Source organism: Equus caballus, chromosome 13 (genome assembly GCF_041296265.1).
Source record: "Equus caballus isolate H_3958 breed thoroughbred chromosome 13, TB-T2T, whole genome shotgun sequence".
Taxonomy (NCBI): Eukaryota; Metazoa; Chordata; class Mammalia; order Perissodactyla; family Equidae; genus Equus; species Equus caballus.
In genome coordinates, this window is record NC_091696.1 from 28,404,210 (window position 1) to 28,427,693 (window position 23,484).

At 40.7% G+C, this 23,484-nt stretch overlaps 1 protein-coding gene across 17 annotated transcripts in view; it reads right to left on the reverse strand.

Moving 5' to 3' along the window:
* TPST1 (tyrosylprotein sulfotransferase 1) overlaps positions 1-23,484 on the reverse strand; it is a 187,860-nt gene that overhangs the window by 17,315 nt on the left and 147,061 nt on the right. For 4 of the 17 annotated variants that reach the window (XM_070231803.1, XM_023655536.2, XM_070231801.1 and 1 more), the window contains 3 exons: positions 7,084-7,134; positions 4,473-4,519; positions 1,648-2,207 (listed from right to left, as the gene is read on the reverse strand). In XM_070231803.1, coding sequence (XP_070087904.1) covers positions 4,502-4,519; positions 7,084-7,134 — 69 coding nt within the window. In that variant the 3' untranslated portion in view covers positions 1,648-2,207; positions 4,473-4,501. Of the gene's footprint in view, positions 1-1,647; positions 2,212-4,472; positions 4,523-7,083; positions 7,135-23,484 lie in introns of those variants that run through there. The other 13 variants (XM_023655535.2, XM_070231799.1, XM_070231800.1 and 10 more) reach the window with 5 other exon arrangements.

The following is a 23,484-nucleotide window of genomic DNA, read 5'->3' on the forward strand; positions in this document are numbered from 1 at the left end:
AGGCATCTGGAAGCAGCAGAAAGTGAACAGAGTGTAAGGAGACAGGAAGGAAGAGTACCATAAACTAGGGAGTAATGGAGCCAGACTGTGGAGCACACTAGTTTAGATGGAATGTGTTAGGTATTGGAGAATCAAAGGTTTTTGAACAAAGGAGTGACTACGACATAGTGTTGAACAGAGGCTTGATCTGGCAGCTCTATTCATTGTAAATTGAAGGGGACAGGCGAAGGAGTGGAGTGGAAAGAATGTTTCAGTCAGGCTTGGGCCTGACCACTGTGGCCAGGTCACCACTGTGGCACTAAGCTGAGGTGCCTCGGGTAAGTGACATGACCTGGCTGAGCCTCGGTTTCCTCATCTGTAAAATGATATGTCAGAGGCTTCTAGGAGGATTAATCATTTACCAAGTATTTTGCTGGGTTCCTAGAATGTGCCAGACTTTTTGCTGAGTGTCAGGGGTACAAAAATGGACAAGAAAAGAGGTAGTCTATGTCTTCAAGGAACTTTCCATCTACGACAGAGACAGATAATAAAAAAAAAGTAAACAAACAAATTAAAAACTGCAAAGTGTGATAAGGTGAAGAAGGCAGGTAGGGGGCAACCACTTCCCATTCAAGAGGTCAGGGAAAGTCCCTCCGAGGAAGTGAAATTTATTGAGACCAGAGAATTGAAAAGGAGGCTATCAGGCAAAGAGCAAAGGGAAGAAGATTCAGGGGAGGGGAATAATATGTGCAGAAGTAGGAAAAGGTTGGTGTGTTCCAAGAAATGCAAAGAACCCTAGAGCACGAGGGGTGAGGTGGGGGAGGAGGGCATGCGACGAGATGGAGAGGAGGGCAGTAACCGGATCACGGCAGGAGTCTGAACTCTACTGTAAACAAAGTGGTGAGCCACTGAAAAGTTTTAAGTGGGGAGGGTCATGTCCAGATGCGTGTTTTTAAACTATTACTCTGCTGTGCGCTAAACAGATTTGAGGGGGGCAAGAGCAGAAATGGGGATACTGTTCAGGAGGCTAGCTATTGCAGTAGTCTAAGTGACAGACGCTGATGCCTTAGATTAGGGTGGGGACAGTGGAGCTGAAGGGAAGGGTGGGATTCAAGAAATATTGTGAAGGTAGAATCAAAGATCTTGTACGTGGGTGAGAAAAGGGAGGGAAGGAGTGAAATGCAGTATGACTCAGGTTTCTGGCTTGAGTGACTGGGTAGAAAGCATTGTAATAAGTGAGATGAATGAGACTGGAAGAGGTACAGTTTTGGACCAGGGATAAGATAACATATAAAATATCTTGTTCAGTGCCTGGCACATAGAAGACACTCAATAAATGGAAATTACTATTATTATATGGTCATTCTATATTCTATAACAATGGCTTCTAGAAAACAGCTGGAAACAGTAACTTCTCTGTCCTTAAATACAGTATGTATATTGTATATGTATATGAAACAGAAGAACAAGATTCTGAGAAAAACAGATGATGGTAGCAGGCCTCTCTGAAAGAAATTACAGCAAAACCTTCACTAAGGAAGTAAGATGCACAGAGGGGGACAGCTACAACACAGCCACTGAAGAAGCTGGTTTATCAGATCACCACCTGATATGGTCTCACTTCTCCTCTGAAACCGCAGTAATGAAAACATGTAAACTACCAGAATGTTTCACATTTAAAGCTTTTATTTTGAAAAATAAAATACAAAAGTCATTAAGTTGTAAATGTATATGGTAATTCCCCAACTTCTCAGAAACAATACAATGAATTATTTAAATAATTAAGACATTTAACATTATCCACATCAATACATTTCAACAGGGACAAGTGTTCTACAAAACATTAGAACACGTACAGACGACCTATTTCAAGACGAAACTGCCCAATTTTGCTTTAAGAATCCCATTTTGAAGCCCTCCCCTTGAAACCAAAGATTAGAATCTGATAAGAAAAGATGAGGACCAGAGCAGTTTTAACAGAAGAAAGTACACATCCCCTCTGGGCTCCGTATCCACAGGGTTATGCGTGTAATTAGGATCAGGAGCACTGTACTCAGAACGCAGGCCACTCGGGAAGGCCCAGAGGTGGACTGACACCCCACCTTCTTTCTCAGCAGGAGGAGATTGGCAAATGAATGGGAGATGTGGGCCATGGTACATGTACTCCACTGGTCTCCGCAGGGCACAGCTAGTCCTAGAAGTTTCCCTTCTGTTGAAGAGGCAGCTGTCTTCCTAGGGCAGACAGACAGGATTCGGTTACAGGTGCAGAGTCGCGGCTCTTCCTCCCCGGCACCACAGTGCCCTCTTCCCAGTTGTGAGCCTGGCATCAGCCAGGTAGCGGGGCAGGAGGATCAACAATTCCAAGAACAGCTGCATCAGGAGGACCACCGGAGAGGTACACCCTCCCTCAGTCTGGGATGCTTTCAGATGCTTGCCGGCAGCTTCTCTGTGCAAAACAAGCAGATGGCAGCCAAAGCAAGGACTGCTTCTGCCCATTTCTAAATGACTGCCACTGCCATCTGCAAACGAAGCTACTTCAGGGGCACTGGTATGGACGTCAAATGTCCAGGGGTCCAACAGGCTGACTCTTCATTTGACAAAATGGATACTAAGGTTCTTTAAAGGAAGCTTTAGAGAACACAGTGACTGTCATTCAAATGCCAAAGGGACCCAAAAGACAAGAAGAAAGACTAGTATCTGTCCTGAGATGCTGTGCTGTCTTCCTAGCTTCTCCTGAATCCTTCTCTCACTGCATGTGGACACCTACAGGCCTTGGCAAACAAACACGGATGAAATGCTGTTTTGGAGGCAACCTGAAGCCTGGAGTCAACCGACACTGTGTTCTGTCTTGTAAAACAGCTGGTCAACCAATCAATTCCTGTGTGTGCGTTTCAGGGGGGGAATTTATCTACAAATTTGGAAGTATTTTGGATAAGCAAAATTATCCAAGGCCTGTTAACTGCTACATCCATGCATACCCATAGAGGGGAAGTCTAACACTCAGCATTTGCTCCTTAGCAAAAAGGGAATCACAAACCCTGAAACCTAGTTAATATCATTAGCTCACTGCCATCCATTATTTTGACACAGCAGTGTTCACGTGCTTTTTATATCTACAATCCATTAACACAAAGTCAGTCACAAAAATCTCTTATTCAAATTATCCAATCTAAGTTTTCTCATCAGTACAACAAGAATACCACCTACTTGCCAGAGTGGTTTGAAAATTGAATGAAATCATTTATATATAAATGAATAATATATATATTTATCATAGATGTTATATACATATTGTATTATATATGTCATATACCATTTACATATTATATAGATAAAATGTTTGCTATTTTATGCCCAGTATAAAGTATGCGCCGAGTACACAGTTACTATATAAACTAAAAATAAAAATCAGCAAGCAAAACTAAGAAAAACATCAGATTTTTTAAAAAAAGCTTTCAAATTCCAAATGATCTAAGGCATCACTACATCGTTCAGAGCAAAACAGAATCTTAAGAAAGTGTGGGAGTGGTTGGCACCATGACCTAGTGGTTAAGTTCAGCATGCTCCACTTCAGTGGCCCAGGTGTGGCTCCTGGGTGAGGACCTATACTACTCATCAGCGGCCATGCTGTGGTGACGACCCACATACCAAGTAGAGGAAGATTGGCACAGATGTTAGCTCAGGGTGAATCTTCCTCAGCAAAAAAAAAAAAAAAAAGTGTGCAAGAGGGGTGCGAAGCTCTGAGCACTACGTCAAGAGGTCTGGGTTCAGAAACTAGCTTTGCCACTAATTGGCTGGTGTCCCTGGACATGAACCTGATGATTACTCAGATATAAGGCATGGCTGGCCTAGCCCACACTGCACCCTTAACTACAATGAGACAACATAGGTTACAAACATAAGAGATCATAATATATTAAAATCAGCAAGGCCAGATCAGAAAAACCAACCAACCCCCAAAAATATTAGTGCAGAAACATTTGCATGCCCAGCACACACAGAAAGGAGCATGGATGGTGGAAGAAGCCCTGGCTGGAAGCCAGGAGGTGATGTTCTCTAGTCCTGGGCTTCTACCTGTGATGCAACCTTAACAAATAAGTTCTCTCTGGGATCAGTTTCCTTATGAGCAAACAGGTGGCTGGGCTTGATGGTCTCTAGGTTTCTTTCAGCTAAAATATTTCATTATTTTAAACCCCTCTTCATATTGAAAATAACAACCAATACAATAATAACAACCAATCATGTGCCATGATTTTTGCAGATACTATTATGGTTAATTCTTACTACCACTCTCTTAGTTATTATACTCATTTTACTGATGAGGAAGCTAAGACACAGAGAAGTTAAGTAGTTTGCTCCATGCCACACAGAGCCAAGATTGCAACCCAGGTGGACTAACTCCAGAGCTGTGCGCTCCACTCCGGCTATGCTGCCTCCAGTGAGAGTCTGAGCAGGGAAACCCAAAAGACCCAGCAATGTCCCCCAACTCTCACCTCATGTAAGAAAGAGGCTCCTGGCTCTGCTACTCCACTTGCTCAGTCTGCTGAAGGAAGCAAAAGATGTTTTAAAGTCCTTGAAGTCAGCATGAAAAGTGACTGCCCCCCTCGAAATATCAGGTGTAACTTTCAGGCTCTGATCACAGACTTTGTAATGAACTCAGTGTGCTACTTTTGCATAATAAAGAATTTGACTGGTCTTTGTCCCTGGTTCCTGGTAGGGAGACTCTAAATCCTTGGAATTTCTGGGGTAATAGGAGGGTCTTTCGTATTCATGAGCTCCTTGGATCACATCTGAGTTTATGCTAAGAGATGAGATGACTTGAGATAGGGGCTGGTCACCAAAAGACAACTGTGTGATTAGAGGGGTGGGGCTTTGAGTCAGCCCAACCTCTGGGTAGGGGAAGTTGACTGGGGATTGAATTCAATCACATGGCCATGATTCAATCAATCATGCCCTTGTAATTAGACCCCAACAAAAACTCTGGATGCAGAAGTTCAGTGGAGCCTCCTAGCTGGAGAAGACTGATGTGCCAGGAGGGAGACACCCTGATTCCATGGAGAGATGGCACCAAGGCTCTCTGTCTGAGACCCTCCAGACCTTGTCCTGTGTTCTCTTCATTTGGCTGGTCCCGATTTGTATCCTTTACAATAAAACTGTAATCGTATGTACAGTGCTTTCCTGAGTTCTGTGAGCCATTCTAGCTAAATATCCAACCTGAGGTTCTGTGGGCTTGTTTTCTCATTCATTTGAAGTTAAACCAAAGTCTTTTATAGGCTCTTTTCTAAGTATATGTGTCTGATGCATTAAATGAAACTAACCAGAATAAGGGGCTTGAAGTATCTGCTAAGCCTTTCGCCTAATTTTTTATCATCTTTTTCTTATTGATTTGTAGGAATTCTCTACATTCTACAGATGAGTCCTTTGTTTCAAATAGTTTCTCCAACTCAAGGCTTATTTTTTTACTCTAAGATGCTTTCTAATAAGTAAACACTCTAAATTTTAATGTAGTCCAACTTATCCATTTTAAAATTAATAATTAGTGTTTTTTACAACTTGTTTAAGAAATTCTCCCCTCTTAAGGTGATGAACATATTCTCCTCTATTGTCTTCTAAAAACTATTATTTTGCCTTTCACCTTTAGGTCTATAACCCACCTGGAAATGATTCTTGTGTGTGCTTTGAGTGTCCCTTTAGTTTTAGTCTCAAATTCCCTTTCTTGACTCCTTCAGACTTAATATGCAAAACAGCCTTTCGATTTGACATTCCTTCAATACTCTTGAATTTTATTCTCTGGCTCCAATTGCCATAGGCCGTAAGTGAGTGACAGTCTGTTCACAAATCCATCCAGGCTTCTGGGACATCACGCCCAGCCCAGGCTCAGGGCCTTCCACTCCCTTGTCTGTAAAAGTTTATCAGTCTTTTGAATAGATTAGGAGCTCCTTGAGAAGATTTTTTTTTCCCTTTGACTACTGAGGACTTTTTCCAATTTCTCACCCATAACAGAAATTCAGTAAACATTTGTTCAATAAATGAAATGAATGAATAGACGGATTGATTAAAATCAAAGATATGCTAATAAGAATACGCCTTGAAAGTAGTTTGAAATTCTCAAGTAATATGTATCAATTATTGATGGATGATTGTTAACAGACAAGAATCTGGGAAGACAGAGCCTTAAACACTGGTGTGAGACACAGCTTCTCTTACGAGAGCCCAGCCCATTTACTCCAGGCTTGCTTCAGGCAACATGACTTCACACAGAGTCTCTGAGTTGGTATGTTTCCCTCACCAACCCATATCTGGAATGTTTTTAGAAACTGAGTTCAGTGTGGCCTTCATTTCCTATTAACGAACTAATTGCTGATAGCAGCAGCCTGGAGGCAACATGCATTATCACTACGCTAGAAAAAGAAGTCCACTGCTGGGCTCAAGGAGTAGCTATCAATTTCTTCCCTGCTACTATATAGGAATGGAAGATGATGCTAAGATGCAGGACACTTTGGACTACTCTAGGCATGTCAGCCATAACACTACTGTTTCTTTTCAACTCAAGAAACAATACTGGAATCCAAGTAAATGAGAATGTGACATTACAAGGATAACTCTGGATCTGTTTTAATCAATTTTTAAAAAAGTAAAAGTTATAAGCTTCAAACTCTCCTTTCCCAACTTGGAGGACTTTGCAGTGGAGGGCCAATGGCCAAGTATAATGTATTGACAAGTCTTCTAGGCTCCAAATGAGAAAAGTCAAAAGGCCATGGACATATATATAATAAGAACAAAGTATGGCTGTACACTTTTTTTCAAGCTAGATATAAGAAGGCTGGAGCAGATTTCCCAAGGCAGGCTCTTCACATGTGAGATACTGTGTGCCTTGTGAGTGACCTCAAGCAACTGGATTTTAGTTATTCATAAAGTATTCCCTAGTTTTGGAAGGTACTGAACTCTCTGAAATGAAGACTATGCTAAATTATTGTTAAAACCAACAATCACCAAAGGCTAATTTTTCTGCCATCAGCACATATCATTATCCCTTTAAAAAGATCACTTCAATGCTAGAGCCCATCTGCTGTATACATCAAGAGGAGGAAGCAGATACAGTACCTGAGGCTTTTCTTTAAGAAATTCAGGTAGCTGAAATTCTCCTTTATAGACCTGGAAAAACAAAGTCACGTATGAGTTTAAGGAAACAGGCAGTGTTATAGCACTTTAGGACGCCTGCAGCGCTTGATGGTGGATGGGTTTACTCCTTCATTCTTGGCGAGTTTTAGAATGGGAGGGAAGCCTGTCAGTTCAAGAGCAGCCACAGCAAGGACGGAGTGACACCGCCATTCACCCCGATCCCATCTGTTCCACATTTGTCTGTGCTCCCAAGTGGAGGCTGGCTGGGAGAGGGCTCAGAGTATCTGAAGAAGAAAAAAATGCATCCCAACACTCCAAGTGCCGATCACTTCAGCTGAGAGAGAAAGTGAGGCCCAGGCCAGGCCTCTCCAGTAAGCAGCAAAGAATCCATACAACTCACACAATCAGGAATCCTCCTGATTTCTCCAGGAAACCTCCAACTCTCCTTTCCTTTATGTATCCAATATTCCCATAATAATTTTAATATTAAATGATTCTTAAAATGATATATACTTTTAACCTTGTAAAATCTTAAAATTAAACATGTTTTAATATATAAATTGATTCTAATATCAGCAATAATTAGGACATAATTTAAAAATACCATTTATAATAACATATAAAAAAAACCCACCAGATACCTAAGAATAAATCTAATAAAAGATGTGTAAGATATTTACACAGAAAACTATAAAACATTATTGAGAGAAATTAAAGACCAAATAAACTGAGAGACATACCATTTTCAAGGATTGGAAGATTCCATATAACAAACATGTCCATTCTCCTCAAAGGATTTCCAATCAAAATTCTAGCATGCTTTTTTTTTGGCTGGGGGGCAGTTTCAAGCTGACTGTAAAAGTTACATGGAAATGCATAGGACCAAGAATAATCAAGGTAATCTTAGAAAGAACAAAGTGGGAGGACTTATTCTATCAGATAGTACAACTTCTTATTACACAGCTTTAATTATACTATATAAAATAGAGCTATAATTAAGACAGCAAGCAGCAAGGTTTTGGCATAACGACAGACAAATATATTAATGAAACAGAATAAAGAGTTCAGAAACAGCCCCTTGTATACAGATCCTTGGTTTATAACAAAGGTGGCAATGCAAAGTAGTGCAATTAGAACAAATAAATAAATGTTGTTTATGTATATAATGGTATACTATATAGAAGTAAAACAATGAACTACTACCATACCAACAACACAGATAAATCCCAACACGTGAGGATGAGGGGAAAAAAGCTACACCCCTGAAAATAATATATTACGTCTTCATTTAAAAATTTTAAAGCTCATAAATAGGCAAAACAACTCAATGATGTTCGAATTCAGGATCCTGCTTACTCTGGGGAGCAGGGATGTGGGAGCCACGGGGAGGGAGGCTGAGGGAGGTTTCCAGAGTGCTTGTAATTTTCTGTCTTGATATGGGTAGTGATTATGAAAGTGAGTTAATTTTATGATTATTTATTGAGCTATGATTTGTGTACTTTTCTGTATGTATGTTAAACTTCAATAACAAATTTGAACAAATTAAGCCAACAGATTAATACTAAAAGTTCACTGCTAACACATACACACTTTGAGTACAAAGATGTTTGTTTCAAGACTGCAACAGCAAAGGAAAAAAAAAAGGGAACTTTCATGTCAATCAAGAGTGAAGGTTTCCATTAGGAAAAGTCTGATAACTGCTGGACTCGAGGAGCTAGGCTAAGAAACTACGGGTCGTTATTGGGAGGAGTGCCACTGGATAGCTCTTTAGAGCACAAAGAAACCTCATAAACGGTGAATCCCATAGCCTACAAACCTAAAGGATTTTTACTTGGTTATAAGACGACTGATCCACTTGCAAAAGCAGCAGCATTCCTTCTGAGATTCAGAGAATGAACGTATTTTCTTCCTGTCTCTTTCTCCACAATTTCTAAAGCCTGGTCTATTCTTTGGGGTCTCTGCTACTGTCCTGGGAAGGCTAAATTAAAGCAGACATACCAGGCTTATGGATAAAGCTTTCCTTGAGAGATGCATCACACTGGAGGCTGAGGTGGGTTCTGGGTAACAATGCAGCAGCTAGGAGTGTCTCAAAAGCTACCACCATCTCTTTCATACCTGCAGATGGTCCCAAGGTCACTGTAGTGGGGGTAGAGGGGGTGGGGATGGCCTAGCTGCTCCCTAAAGAATCTGCATGTTTGCTGTACCCCAACACCACAAGCCAGAGATTGTTCCAGCTTTCTTCCCTGCCCCCACTGCCCCCAGTTTTATTGAGATATAACTGATATGTAACATTGTGTTACTATCCTAGCTTTCTGATACAGGAAGTATCTGAGTCCCAGAAGCTGTGTATCATGTTAACACTGACTTCTATCGTGCCCGTCTACTATCTGCGGGGCAAGCAGACACCCATCAGTGCTGGGGCTCAAGCCACTAGGAGGGTTTTTTGGTTTTTGTTTTTTACCAGATTTTCAGGTATCTTTCCTTCTTCCTCTATTCAGAGAACTGAGTCACAACCCCCACCCTGCAAGCCCCTAGGGCATAAGCTGCTCAGGCCTAGGGTCCTGTGCCCTGGCGGCTGTATTGAATCAGAACAAGTTTGGTTTGCCCCAGTCCTTCTTCCACTGTTAGTGGGTTAGGGCCCCAAGCAACTTTTCTTACATTCCTCACATCCTCTGCAACTCCCAGAAACGGAATCTCCTCTCAGCTAGCCTCTTCTGCTAGAAGTCAAGCAGAAGGTCAGCGCAAGCCCAGGGGGTCATACAGCTAGTTAGCGGCAGAGCGAGGCTCAGAAGGTCCCAGGCCAGCACTCTCCATTATCCCACACTTTTTGCATTTTATTACCATTAGCAAATCTTACAGTTAAATCTTCCATTCTCTTTTTGGTCTGTTGTAAAACCCAGTAAGATGATAGAAAATATGAGTGGGAACATTAAATATTTTAAGTTTCCTCCACGCCATCAACAGGTCCAGAGAGGGAAGGGTTATATGAAGGGGGGGAAAAAAAACCCTAAATGTGTGATGTCACAAAAATAATAAAAAACCAAAAAGGAGTCAGGAAAAGACAGGAGATAAAAGGCTCAATCAAAAAATAAGGAAGCTGTTTCCTTTCATTATCCTTTAGGGAAAAAATGCTTCAAAAGTTAGAAACTAGGGTACTGATGAAAAGACGACTTTCTACTGACAGAGCAATTCCTATGTGGTGCAGGAAACTCAATACTGCTTCGCTTATGAAAACAGCAATGTTAGGAATGGAATTTCCCTTGGTTAAATGAACAGCGTTTCTGGACATACTATTCTCTAGTACTAACAGATTGAAGATTTTGCTTGACGGCAACGAGCCAGGTACTCAGAATCCAAATATTCCTACAGAACCCTCCCACCTCAAGCACTGAAGGAATGATGAGGAGACAAAAAGTAGGCTTCTGATTTGGAGAATACATTGGAAATAAAAGTAGTAAGAACAGCAGCTAAACTTTACTATTTTCTCTGCACCAGGTTAGTGTTAAATAAGTGCTTCACGCGCTATTACTTCATTGAATTCCACAATCCCTTGAGGAAGGTATTATTCTCTTCGCAGATAAAGCAACTGAGGCACACAGAAATTAAGAAATCTGTCCAAATGGGAAGCTACTAGGTACCATGACTGAACTTCCATTTTAAAAGGATCATCCTAACTGCTTTGTTTAGACTGTAGAGGGTCAAGGATAGAGGTATGGAGGCCACAACAGTAATCCAGACAAGAAGGCAGCACTGGAGGTGGGGAGAAGTGGCAGGTTTGTGGATTTTTTCTAATTACATCAAGATTTCCCAAAAGATTGGATGTGAGGTGTAAGACAGCAGGGCCAGAGTCGAGGATGACTCCAAGGTTTTTGGCCTAAGCAACTCCCAACTAGAAATATGGAGCTGCTATCAACTCAGTTGGGAAAGGTTCTGGGTAGAGCAGATTTTCAGGGGAAGGTCAGTAGTTCAATTTTGGATATGTTAAGCTTGAGATAAGACAATAAATGAAAATGTCAAGTAGCCAGTTGGATATACAAATCTGGAGTTCATGGAAGAAGTCTGGGCTAGGATATATGAATTTGAGAATCATCAACTTTTACATGGTATTTAAAGCCTTGATATCTGATGTGATAAGCCAGGCACTGAGGGCAGACAGAGAAGAGCAGAGTACTTAAGACTGAGATATGGGGGCATTCTAACATTAAGAGATCAAGAGAAGAGGAAGAACCAGCAAAGAAGACTGAGAGGCAGCTACCAATGACATAGAAAGAAAATTCAAAAAGTGGTACCCTAAAAGCCAAGTGAAGAAAATACATCAAGGAGCAATTAATTGTATGAAAAGATGGTGGAAGATAAGATGATAATTGACCACTGGATATAGCAATGTAAAGGTCACTGTGGCCTTGACAAGAGCAAATTAAGCACAACAGTAGCTGCGAAACTCTGAATGGAGTGGATGGTAGGACAGAAAAGAGGGAGAGGAACTGGTGACATGGAGTACAGAAAACTTGAGTTTTGATGTAAAGGGAAGTAAAGAAATGGAATTGCAGTGGCAGGGCAACTAGGATCAATAACTGTGTGTGTGTGTGTGTGTGTGTGTGTGTTAAGAAACAAGAACTAAGGGCATACTAGTTTGTTGACGGGAAAGACCTTGCTGCAAAGCAAAATCTGATGATGCAGGAGACATGGGGAGATGGCTTGGGTACATGAGAGGAGGAAATGCCGTCAGATAGGAGCATGGATGTTCACTGCTGTTACACAGATTTCTATTGTGATAGATGAGAATAGGTCTGCAATGCTTTTCTTCCTCCAGTCTCTCAGAAATTACATAATAATTTTCAATTAAAGTCACATCTGGGGCCGGCCCAGTGGCGTAGTGGTTAAGTTCGTGTGCTCTACTTCGGCAGCCCAGGGTTCACAGGTTCGGTTCTCAGGTGCAGACATTACACACTGGCTCATCAAGCCATGCTGTGGGGGAATCCCACAGACAAAATAGAGGAAGACTGGCACAGATGTTAGCTCACAGCCAAACTTCCTCACCAAAAAAAAAAGAAAGAAAGAAAGAAAAAGTCACATTCTCTACGTTTTCATTATTATGACAATATAAATATCATATGATGTTGAGCACTTTTTCATATGCTTAGTTGTCAGTGGTATATTTTCTTTGGTAAGGTGTCTGTTTAGATCTTTTGCTCATTTTTTTGATGATTTTTTTAAATTTATTTTTTTATTGTGCTCATAATAGTTTGTAACATTGTGAAATTTCACTTGTACATTATTATTTGTCAGACACCACATAAGTGTACTCCTTCACCCCTTGTGCCCACCCCTCATCTCCCTTCCCCCTGGTAACCACTAAACTGTTCTCCTTGTCTGTAAGTTTGTTTGTTCCACAAGTAAGTGAAATCATATGGTGTTTGTCTTTTCTGACTAGTTTATTTCACTTAACATAATTCCCTCAAGGTCCATCTATGTGGTTGTGAATGGAATGATTTTGTCATTTCTTATAGCTGAGTAGTATTCCATTGTGTATATATACCACATCTTCTTTATCCAATCATCCATCGACGGGCACTTGGGTTGCTTCCACGTCTTGGCTACTGTGAATAATGCTACAATGAACACAGGAGCACATAAGCCTCTCTCTTTGCATTGTTGATTTCAAGTTCTTTGGATAAATACCCAGTAGTGGCAGGGCTGGATCCTAAGCTATTTCTATTTTTAATTTTTTGAGAAATCTCCATGCTGTTTCTATAGTGGCTGCACCAGTTTGCATTCTCACCAGCAGTGTATGAGGGTCCCCTTTTCTCCACAACCCCTCCAACCTTTGTTATTTTTTTGTGTTGGTGATTATAGCCATTCTAACAGGCATAAGGTGATATCTAAGCATAGTTTTGATTTGCATTTCCCTGACGATTAGTGATATTGAGCATCTTTTCATGTGCCTATTTGCCATGTGTATATCTTCTTTGGAAAAACGTCTGTTCATCTCCTCTGCCCATTTTCTGATCGGGCTGTTTGTTTTTTTGTTATCCAGTTGTGTGAGTTCCTTATATATTGTGGAGATTAACCCCTTGTCGGATGTATGATTTGCAAATATTTTCTCCCAGTTGGTGGGTTGTCTTTTCGTTTTCTTAAAATCTTTTTGTTGTTGTTGCTATTTTTTAAAGACTTTATTTTCCTTTTTCTCCCCAAAGCCCGCAGGTACATAGTTGTATATTTTTAGTCATGGGTCCTTCTAGTTGTGGCATGTGGGATGCTGCCTCAGCGTGGCCAGACAAGCAGTACCACGTCCGCACCCAGGATCTGAACTGGTGAGACTCTGGGCCACCGAAGCAGAGTGAGCAAACTTAATGACTCAGCACGGGGCGGCCCCTGTCTTTTCATTTTGATCCTGGTTTCTTTTGCCTTGCAGAAGCTCTTTAGTCTGATGAAGTCCCACTTGTTTATTTTTTCTTAAGTCTCCCCTGTCCAAGTAGACATGGTACTGGATAAGATTCTTTTAACACTGATGTCAAAGAGTGCACTGCCCATATTTTCTTCCAGAAGTTTTATGGTTTCAGGTCTTACTTTCAAGTCTTTGGTCCATTTTGAGTCTATTTTTGTGTATGGAGAAAGATAGTGGTCTACTTTCATTCTTTTGCATATGGGGCTCCAGCTTTTCCAGCACCATTTATTGAAGAGGCTTTCCTTTCTCCATTGTATGCTCTTGGCTCTTGTGTCAAAGATTACCTGTCCGCAGATGTGTGGTTTTATTTCTGGGCTTTCAATTTTGTTTCACTGATCTGTGTGCCTGTTTTTGTACTAGTACCGTGCTGTTTTGATTACTATAGCTTTGTAACATATTTTGAAGTCTAGGATTTCTTTTGTTCATTTTTTTATTTTTTGAGGAAGATTAGCTCTGCGCTAACATCTGCTGCTAATCTTCCTCTTTTGGCTGAGGAAGACTGGCCCTGAGCTAACATCCGTGCCTATCTTCCACTACGTTATATGTGGGATGCCTACCACAGCATGGCTTGGAGAGCAGTGCCATGTCTGCACCCAGGATCCAAACCAGTGAACCCAGGGCTGCCGAAGTGGAATGTGCAAATTTAACTGCTGCACCACCGGGCCAGCCCCTTTGCTGAATTTTTAACTGGATTTTTTCTTCTTTTTTTGGTGAGGAAGATTCCCCCTGAGCTAACATCTGTTGCCAATCTTCTTCTTTTAGCTTGAGGAAGATTGTCGGTGAGCTAACATCTGTGCCCATCTTCCTCTATTCTATGTGGGATGCCGACACAGCATAGCCTGATGAGCGGTGCTAGGTCTGTGCCCGGGATCTGAACCTGTGAATCCTGGGATGCCAAAGCAGAGTGTGTGAACTTAAGCACTACGCCACCCAGCTGGCTCCAAAGTAGATTGTTTTTTAATTCTGCATTTTAAGAATTCTTTTTGGATGATAAGAGTAAGAATTCTATATTTTGGATGCCAGTCCTTTATCAGATTAGGTGTTTTGCAAAGATTTTTCTCCCAGTCTGTGGCCTGTCTTTTCATTCCCTTAACAGTGTCTTTTGCTTTGTCTGAAAGCTTCTCCAGCTTTTCTTTTATTAGTCTTATCATGATATATCTTTAGTCATCGTTCTAATTTGTGTCTTTATATTTGAATTTGTTTTCTTGTTACAAGAAACCTATTTTCTCTACTCACAACACTTCTGACGCCAAATGTGTATGTTTTTCCTCAAACCAAGCAATTCTAACACTAATTTCCTAGAGTTACCACAGACCTCCACAGGTTAAGAGCTCAGCCTTCCACAAGACTGCCGTCCACTTCAGAAGCCAACTGCCAGTCCAGGCCTCCCATACTTCTGACCAACTGACTATAAATCAGGATTTCCCATAACCCCCTCCTCAGGCTCAATAATTTGCTCTAATGGCTCACAGAACTCAGGGGAACACTTTACTTAGTATTACCAATTATTATAAAGGATACAAATGAACAGCTAGATGAAGAAGTGCATAGGACAAGGTCCAGAAGGTCCTGAGCACAGGAGTTTCTGTCTCCGTGTAGTATGGGGTGCACCACCCTCCCAGCACACGGATGTGTTCACCAACCTGGAAGCCCTCTGAACTCCTTCATTTTCATTTAGGGTCTTTACGGAAGCCCCATTATGTAGGCATGACTGATTAAATCACTGGCCAATCATTGACTAACTTAATCCGTAGTCCCTCCTTTCTCCCTGGATCCTGAGAGGGTGGGGCTGAAAATTCCAACCCTCTAATCACAAGGTTGCCAGCCCTGGTGGTCTAGTGGTTAATATTTGGTGCTCCCACTGATGTGGTCCGGGTCCTCACATTCCCATCTATCAGTTGTCATATTGTGGCAGCTGCATGTTGCTGTGATGCTGAAAATGCCACTGGTATTTCAAATACCAGCAGGGTCATCCATGGTGGACAGGTTTCAGTGGAGCTTCCAGACTAAGACAGACTAGGAAGAAGGACCTGGTCACTCACTTCTGAAAAAACAGGCCGTGAAAACCCTATGAGTAGCAGGGAAGCATTGTCTGATACAGCACTGGAAGACAGAGGATGGTGCAAAAAGACCCTTTTGCCGTACAAAGGGTCACTAGGGGTTAGAATGGACTCAAACAGCACTAACAACAACAAAAAATCACATGGTTAGTTCCTCTGGCAACCAGCTCCCATCTTGAAGCTGTCTAGGGGCCTACAAAGTAACTCATTAACACAACTTTAGGTATGCTTGAAAGGGGCTTATTATGAGTAACAAAAGATTTTCCTCTCACTCTTATCACTCAGAAGTGATGAGGGTTTTAGGAGCTCCATGACAGGAACTGGGAATGAAAACTGAATATGTATTTCTTACATCACAATATCAAACTTGTAGACAACATATAGTTGGGTTTCACATTTTAATCCACTCTTGCAGTCTCTGTCTTTTAATTAGTATATTTAGACTATTCACATTTAAAGTAATTACTGACACAGTTGGGTTAGTGTCTTCTTTCTACTCTTTTTTTGTCTTCTCTAGGCTTTTTTTGTGTGTGTGTGTGTGAGGAAGATTGGCCCTTAGCTAACATCTGTTGCCAATCTTCCTCCACCCTGCATGTGGGACACCACCACAACATGGTTTGATGAGCAGTGTTTAGGTCCACGCCCAGGGTTCCAAACCCATGAACCCTGGGCCACTGAAGCGTAGTGTGAGAACTCAACCACTATGCCATCAGGCTGGCCCCCACTGCCTTCTCTAGTTTTAATTGAGCATTTTATGATTCCATTTCCTCTTTTCTCTAAGCATATCAATTATACTTCTTTTAAAAATGTCTTCAGTGGTTGTCCTAGAGTTTGCAATATATAGTTATAGCTAATCTAAGTCCACTTTCAAATAACATTATATTGCCTCACCAGTAGCGCAGGTATCTTATTATAGAGTATTCCCAATTCCTTCCTTCTTTCCTTTATTAAATTCCTATCATTCATTTCACTTATCCATAAGCTATAATCACTGAATACATTGTTGCTATTATTATTTTGAAAAAAAAATTATCTGCTAGATCAATTAATGAGAAAAATAAAAGATTTTATTTTACCTTCATTTATTCCTCTCTAGTACTCCTTTCGTTATGTAGATCTGAGTTCTGGCCTATGTTATTTTCCTTCTCTCTGAAGAACTTCTTTTAACATTTCTTGCAAGGCTGGCCTATAGGCGACAAAGTTCCTCAATTTTGTCTGTCTGAGAATGTCTTTACTTCTCCTTCAATTTTGAAGGATAATTTCACTGGATACAGAATCTAGGTTGGTATTTTTTTTCTTTCAACACTTTAAATATTTCACTCCACTCTCTTCTTGCTTTTATGGCTTCTGTGGGGAAATCTGATACTATTATTATCCTTGTTACTCTATAGGTGAGGTATTTTTGTCTTCTGGGTTCTTTCAAGATTTTCTTTGATTTTCTGCAATTTGAATATGATATGTGAAGTGTAGATTTTTTAGTATTTATTCTGCTTGGTGTTTTCTGAGCTTTCTGGATGTATGGTTTGGTGTCTGTCATTAGTTTTGGAAACTTCTCAGCAATTATTACTTCAAATGTTTCTTCTGTTCCTTCCTTCCTTTCTTTGCCTTCTGGCATTTCCATTATGCATAGATTACATCTTTTGTCACTGTTCCACAGTTCTTGGATATTCTGTTCCATCTTTTTCATTCCTTCTTCTCTTTCCATTTCAGTTTTACAAGCTCACTGATTCTTTCCTGGGTTGTGTTCAATCTACTGATGAGTCCATCAAAGGCATTCTTCATTTGTGTTACAGTGCTTTTGATTTCTAGCACTTCCTTTTGATTCTTTCGTAGAGTTTCTATCTCTATGTTTACATTACCCACGTGTTCTTGCATATTATCAATTTTTCCCATCAGAATCCTCAGCATATTAATCATAGTTATCTTAAATTCCCAGTTTGATAATTCTCAAATCTCTACCATATCTGAATTTGGTTCTGATATTTGCTATCATCTCCTCAAGCTGTGATTTTTGCCTTTTAGCATGTCTTGCAATTTTCCGTTGAAAGTGAACATGATGTATTATGTAAACGGGACTAAGATAACTAAGCTTTTAGTGTAGATTTTACATTTATCTGGCTAGGAATTAGGCTGTGTTTACTGTTTGTTAAAGCTGTAGGTATCAGAAGCTAAAATTTCCTCTATTGTCTTTGTTTTTGTACCCTGTTGTTTTGGAGTTTCTTTAGAGACTTCTTTTAAAATAGGGTCTGAGCAGTATAGTTCTTTTAGCAGTAATCCACTGTTATACAAAAGCCGGATTAGTGTGGTGGTAGGGTATGTGTGTGTGGGTAGGGGGGTGAGTATTCTACAACACTATAATTACATCTCACTACTTTAGCGTGTCTGTGTGTCCGGGCTGTGCTTCTTAGCTTTACCTCCTACCCTTTTAGGTAAGACAGGAAGGCTAAAGGGGGCTGGAGTTGGGTATTCCCCTTCCCCAAGTTGCTTACGCTTTGGTAAAATAGTTTACCTTGAGGCCAAGCCATTGTTAGGGAGTATTCTGAGCTTATTTCAAATGGTTACTTTCCCCCTCCCTCTGCCAGAACACCAGGAGATTTTTCTCCGATCTTTACTCTGCGAACCTTGTGAGGCTACTGGAGGCAAAGCTCATGAGGGTGTAGGGGCCCCATTAAGACTTGACCTAGCTCACATTGAGCCTCTGGCAAGTCCTCATTTACAGTTTAAGTGTTCCTAACAATACTGACTTCAGCAGGAGGCTTCTGCTCTAGGTAATCTATGATTCTTAGCATCTACACGTCTCCCTTCAGTTTTTGGGGCAATGGCTTACCCTGTGACCTCAACTTTCTTTTAAGATCTCAACTCTCCTACATCTCAATTGATTTAGAATTGTTGATTTTCAGTTTTTGCAGCTTTCTTGTTGCGAGGATGGGAGTGACAACTGGAGGCCTTTTGCCTCAGATTTTTATTTGTGTAGTTTATTTGAAATTATGGCTAAGACTTCTCACATCCACTGATGTCTTTATAAAAACCTCTTGATATAATTTTCCACATGATTAAACCTGTCAGATCATTTATCAGTTATTTTCTTTTCCCCTTTCCTAAAACATCTTTCCTGAAACCCACTGTCTTCAATTTGGACTGCCTGTTGTCTAGGTGTCCTGCATTGCTGCTGTCTTGGGATTTTTCCTTCACTGTCATCTTGGACATCCTCCATACGTCTCTGGTTTTGATTCTGTTTTCTTGACCAAGATCTTCCTTTACTTAGTTAATCACTCATCTTTGGTGGAGTACATTCTTCAGTAACTCCTGAGAAAGGGTGTATAAGAAACAAATCTTTTGTGATTTTGCATGTCTAAAAATGTCTTTATTTTATCCTAACACTTAATTGAAAGTTTTTCTGGTTCTATAATTCTAAGATGTAAATTTTCTCTTTGAAATTATGGCATTGCTCCATTGTCTTCTAGTTTCCCAAGTTTCTGTTGACAAGGCCGATACTATTCTAATTTCTGGTCCTTTGTATGTGGTCTTTGTTTTCACTCTGGAAGCTTAAAGAATTTTCCCTTTATCCCTGGTGTTCTATAATTTTATGATAATATGCCTTCATGAGGTTCATTTTTTTCACTCGCTAGTGACACCTGCCCTGATTTTGGTTCCCCCACATTAAACCCAGCATACATGGGGTTAAAACCAAAGCACTCATTCCCTGCTTACTCTCTGGCTTCCTGGCTCCAGAATCCACTCTCCTCCATGGAGACAGACACAGCTAAGGACAAGCACCCGGTTCGTTATCTCCTCCCCACAAGGAGATACAGGCTGGTGGGAAAGGTGCTGACCAGCAAGGTCACGGGCTCCCTCCTCTCTGCAAGTAGTCTCAAGGCCAAAGACAGGTTGGTGGAAAAGTTATGACAAGCAAGGCCATATGCTCCCCCTCCCCTACCTAAAACCCCAAATAAAAACCTTTCCTTTTAGCTTCTTGGGGAGTTTGGGATTTCAGTGTTAGCTGCCCTTTATCCTTGCTCAGTGCTGTTCAATAATAAAGTCCTTTCTTCCACTACACCTGGTGTCAGAGATTGGCTTGCTGTGCAATGGGTGAACGAACTCACTTCAGGTTCAATATCACTAGTACTCAAGATGTATGTCCTTCTGTTCTTAGGCATGTCCTTATATTACTACTTTGATAATTTCCTGCTCATAGTTTTCTCTCTTTTTCTGGAACCTCAGTTAGTCAAACACTGGACCACCTGAACTAAGCCTCTAATTTTCCTTTTTTTTCCCCTCTCCCAGTTATCTCTTGATCTTTTTGTTCTATTTTCTAAGAGATTTTCTCAACTTTTTGCTTTTTTATTTTTATTTTTTAGGCACCTGAGCTAACAACTATTGCCAATCTCTTCTTTTCTTCCCCCTGCTTTTTCTCCCCAAATGCCCCCAGTACATAGTTGTAGGTCCTTCTAGTTGTGGCATGTGGGAAGCCACCTCAGCATGGCCTAATGAGCACTGCCATGTCCACACTCAGGATCCGAACTGGTGAAACCCCAGGCTGCCGAAGTGGAGTGCACAAACTTTACGTGGCCATGGGGCCGGCCCCTCAACTTTATTTTTCCAACTCTTTATTGATTTTAAATTTCAGCTCTATTTTTACTTAATAAATTTTTAGTTCAATGATTGTTTTTGTCATTTGAAAAAATAACATCTTATTCCTTCATCTTAATATCAAAAATATTAATTACAGTTCATTTAAGTTTTCTTTTGCTCATTACATTGTGTTTGTTTCCTCTGAGGTCCTTTTTTCTCTTTCTTTTGGTTTCTCTCTTTCATGTTAGAGATGTTCTGCAAATGTTCAGTGAGTCTTGGCTGTGAAGTACTAAAAAGTTGACTGGAGTTCACAATCTCTTACCTAGGTGCCAGCATTCTTGAGCTGGGTTGAGAATTGGAGAGGGCAGCATCTAATGATAAATTTATTTTTTCAGAAAGCAGACTTTCACTTAATGCTCTGGTTTTCAAGTTGGAGCCCTACCTTTATTCCTAATGTCCTCATTTTCCCTAGTTTTCCTCCCTAAGAGAATATACTTCTTCTGCGGGGGGGGGAGGGATGGTGATCTGGAAGTCTAACCCCTCCATACAGACTTTCAAACTCCATGGTTTTAGCATCCGATGTCATCCTGTCCTTTAATTTGTAATACTCTATGTTTCCAAATTTCTGAGCTTTTGTAGGGTTCAGGGTGAACTGGCTTGTTTCTTGACCCTTTGCTTGGTTGTATTCCTTTTTTCAGGCATACAGGTTTGGTTATCTTCCACTCTGCTAAGTCATTTACTGTTTATTCCTACAACAGCTTTCCATCTTCATCTATTATGTTTCAGAAGTGACAAATGGGTTTGTGGTCTCTAGTTTGGTGGTCCCTGCAAGGTTGGAAATGAAGAAGGAGGAGGTGCTAAAGTCAAAGGATCCAACAGCACTTAGTTTTAAGGAAATGTGTGGTCAGAGTACTCTTACAGTATGTATATTCCTTGAAGTCCAGGTAAGTAACTTGTAGCTGGAGGCTCTAAGGCCTTGTGGAGGCTGGAAATCAGCATTTATGGGATTTCTAAACAGAGGAACACACTACTACTGGAAAAGAAATTCTTTGTTGTGCAGAGGAAAAAGATAAATAGGCAGAGGCATGTAATTCCCATAATCTTTAGCTTTACTGTTAACTATTTGCAAGAGACCAGAGCTGGGAGAAAAAGACTAAGAGGTTTTTAAACCACTCCCCTCCAATCTCTAATATTTTGTGATTTTGAAGGAAGTTTCTCAAAGCCTGAGTATCACAGGGATTGCTTTCTCAGTTCCACCTCTGCCCTCTCTAGCAGGCCTCCTGGATCTGTGAATAACCAGTTATAAAGGTTACCACACTGCTCACAGAGCAAAACACTAAATAAGGCCTAAAAGAAATGCATATAAAAACGTGAGCTCCAAATATTTAACACTGCTTTATAGCTTTTACTTGTGGTAGTGGCAGTATGTTTCCATTTGAGAGGCTTTGGCTGTCAAGAGATACCATTTCAAAAGAAATCACTTGAATAGAAAAGTAAATTGTATTTGCTGCTTTGGGTTTGTAGACTGAAATCAGGTTCAAATCTTTGGAGTGAGGTATAATTAACTCCATTATAAGTACAGCCTTCAATTATGGAATTATGTAGAATACAGAGCTAGAGAAGGGAGGAGAATTTACCTAAGTTGCCTGTGAAGCTTTAAAAATACAAGAAAAGAGGTCCTGAATGTCGGCTGAAGTGAGCAACGCATCATTATTTGTCCTCAGGCCACGTCAGCCTTCTTATGAGGTTAATTAGGAACTGACCTACTAAGCCCTGTAGCGCTTCACCTGTTAGCACAGGCTCATCTATGGTAACAATTTACAATTAAGATGTAAACACAAGCCTCAGAGCAGCTCAAATGGATGTCATTAACATTACTTGCAGACTGCAGATCCAACCCTATATAGGTCCCTTTTCCTTTACACAGTTTTAACCAATGTAAGTTAATTAGTTTCAACCCGTAGCAATTCAATATAGCAAACAGGAAGCCAAATACTGATAACCGAGAAGTGACAAATGAAACAAAGGAAGACAGAAATTATAAAAGGCGGACAGGAAGCCTTGAGTTCTTAAGAAAGAGACAATAGTTCTATATCCAATATAAAGAGAAGACAGATATTTTCTCTTTATAACACATACAATAATAAATTTTCTTTTGATGAAATAAAATTTCAAATTATGATCAGTAATTTATTTAAGAAGGTAGGTAAGTATGTGATCAAATACAGAAGGAATTCTATACCAAATTATTAATTAAGATTTGGTCTTTAGGGGCTGGCCCCGTGGCCGAGTGGTTAAGTTCGCGCACTCCGCTGCAGGCGGCCCAGTGTTTCATTGGTTCGAATCCTGGGCGCAGACATGGCACTGCTCATCAAACCACGCTGAGGCAGCGTCCCACATGCCACAACTAGAAGGACCCACAACTAAGAATATACAACTATGTACCGGGGGGCTTTGGGGAGAAAAAGGAAAAAAAAAAGATTTGGTCTTTAATGGGACAAATCTATCTAGAAATGACCTTCTAGAACGACTGATTCCCCAAGGGTTTCAGAGTCAAGCTTTCACAAGTTACAAGAGAAACTGTCAGAAATGTTATGAGGCCAAATTCTGAATGTTAAGTGTTTTCTAAATTATTTTCATCCTAAAACTGTGGCCACATCCTGAGACACACGCTATCTGTGGTAGGCAGCCTCAGAGATTGGGCCCCCATGATCCTTGCCTCTGGTATTCATGACCTTGTATAATCCCCATCCTTTAGGTGTGAGCTGGATTTAGTGGCTTGCTTCTAACTAGAATATGGCAAAAATGATGGGATGTTAGCTCTGAGATTAGGTCACAAATAATCTATATCTTCTGTCTTAGGTACTCTTTCTTGCTCTTTTGCTTAGTTGCTCTGAGGGAAGCCAGCTGCATGCTCTGCTGCCTTATAGAGAGGCCTACACAGCAAAAAACGGCCATCCCCAGCCAATGGCCATTAAGGAATTGAGATGTGCCAACAGTCATAGGAGTGAGTTTGGAAAGGGATCCTCTTCCAGTTGAGGCTTGGGATGACTGCAGCCCTGGCTGACAGTTTGACTGCAACCTCATGAAAGACCCTGATCAGAGGCATCTACATAAACTACACTGGAATTCCTAATCCACAAAACTGTGACATAATATGTTTGTTGTTTTATGGCTCAGTAGATAACTAATACAGATTTTGGTGTCATGAGTGGGGTTCTACTGTAACAAACACCTAAAATATGGCAGAAGTTTTGGAACTGGGCAGTAGGAAGCGGCTAGAAAGACTTTAAGAAGAGCAGC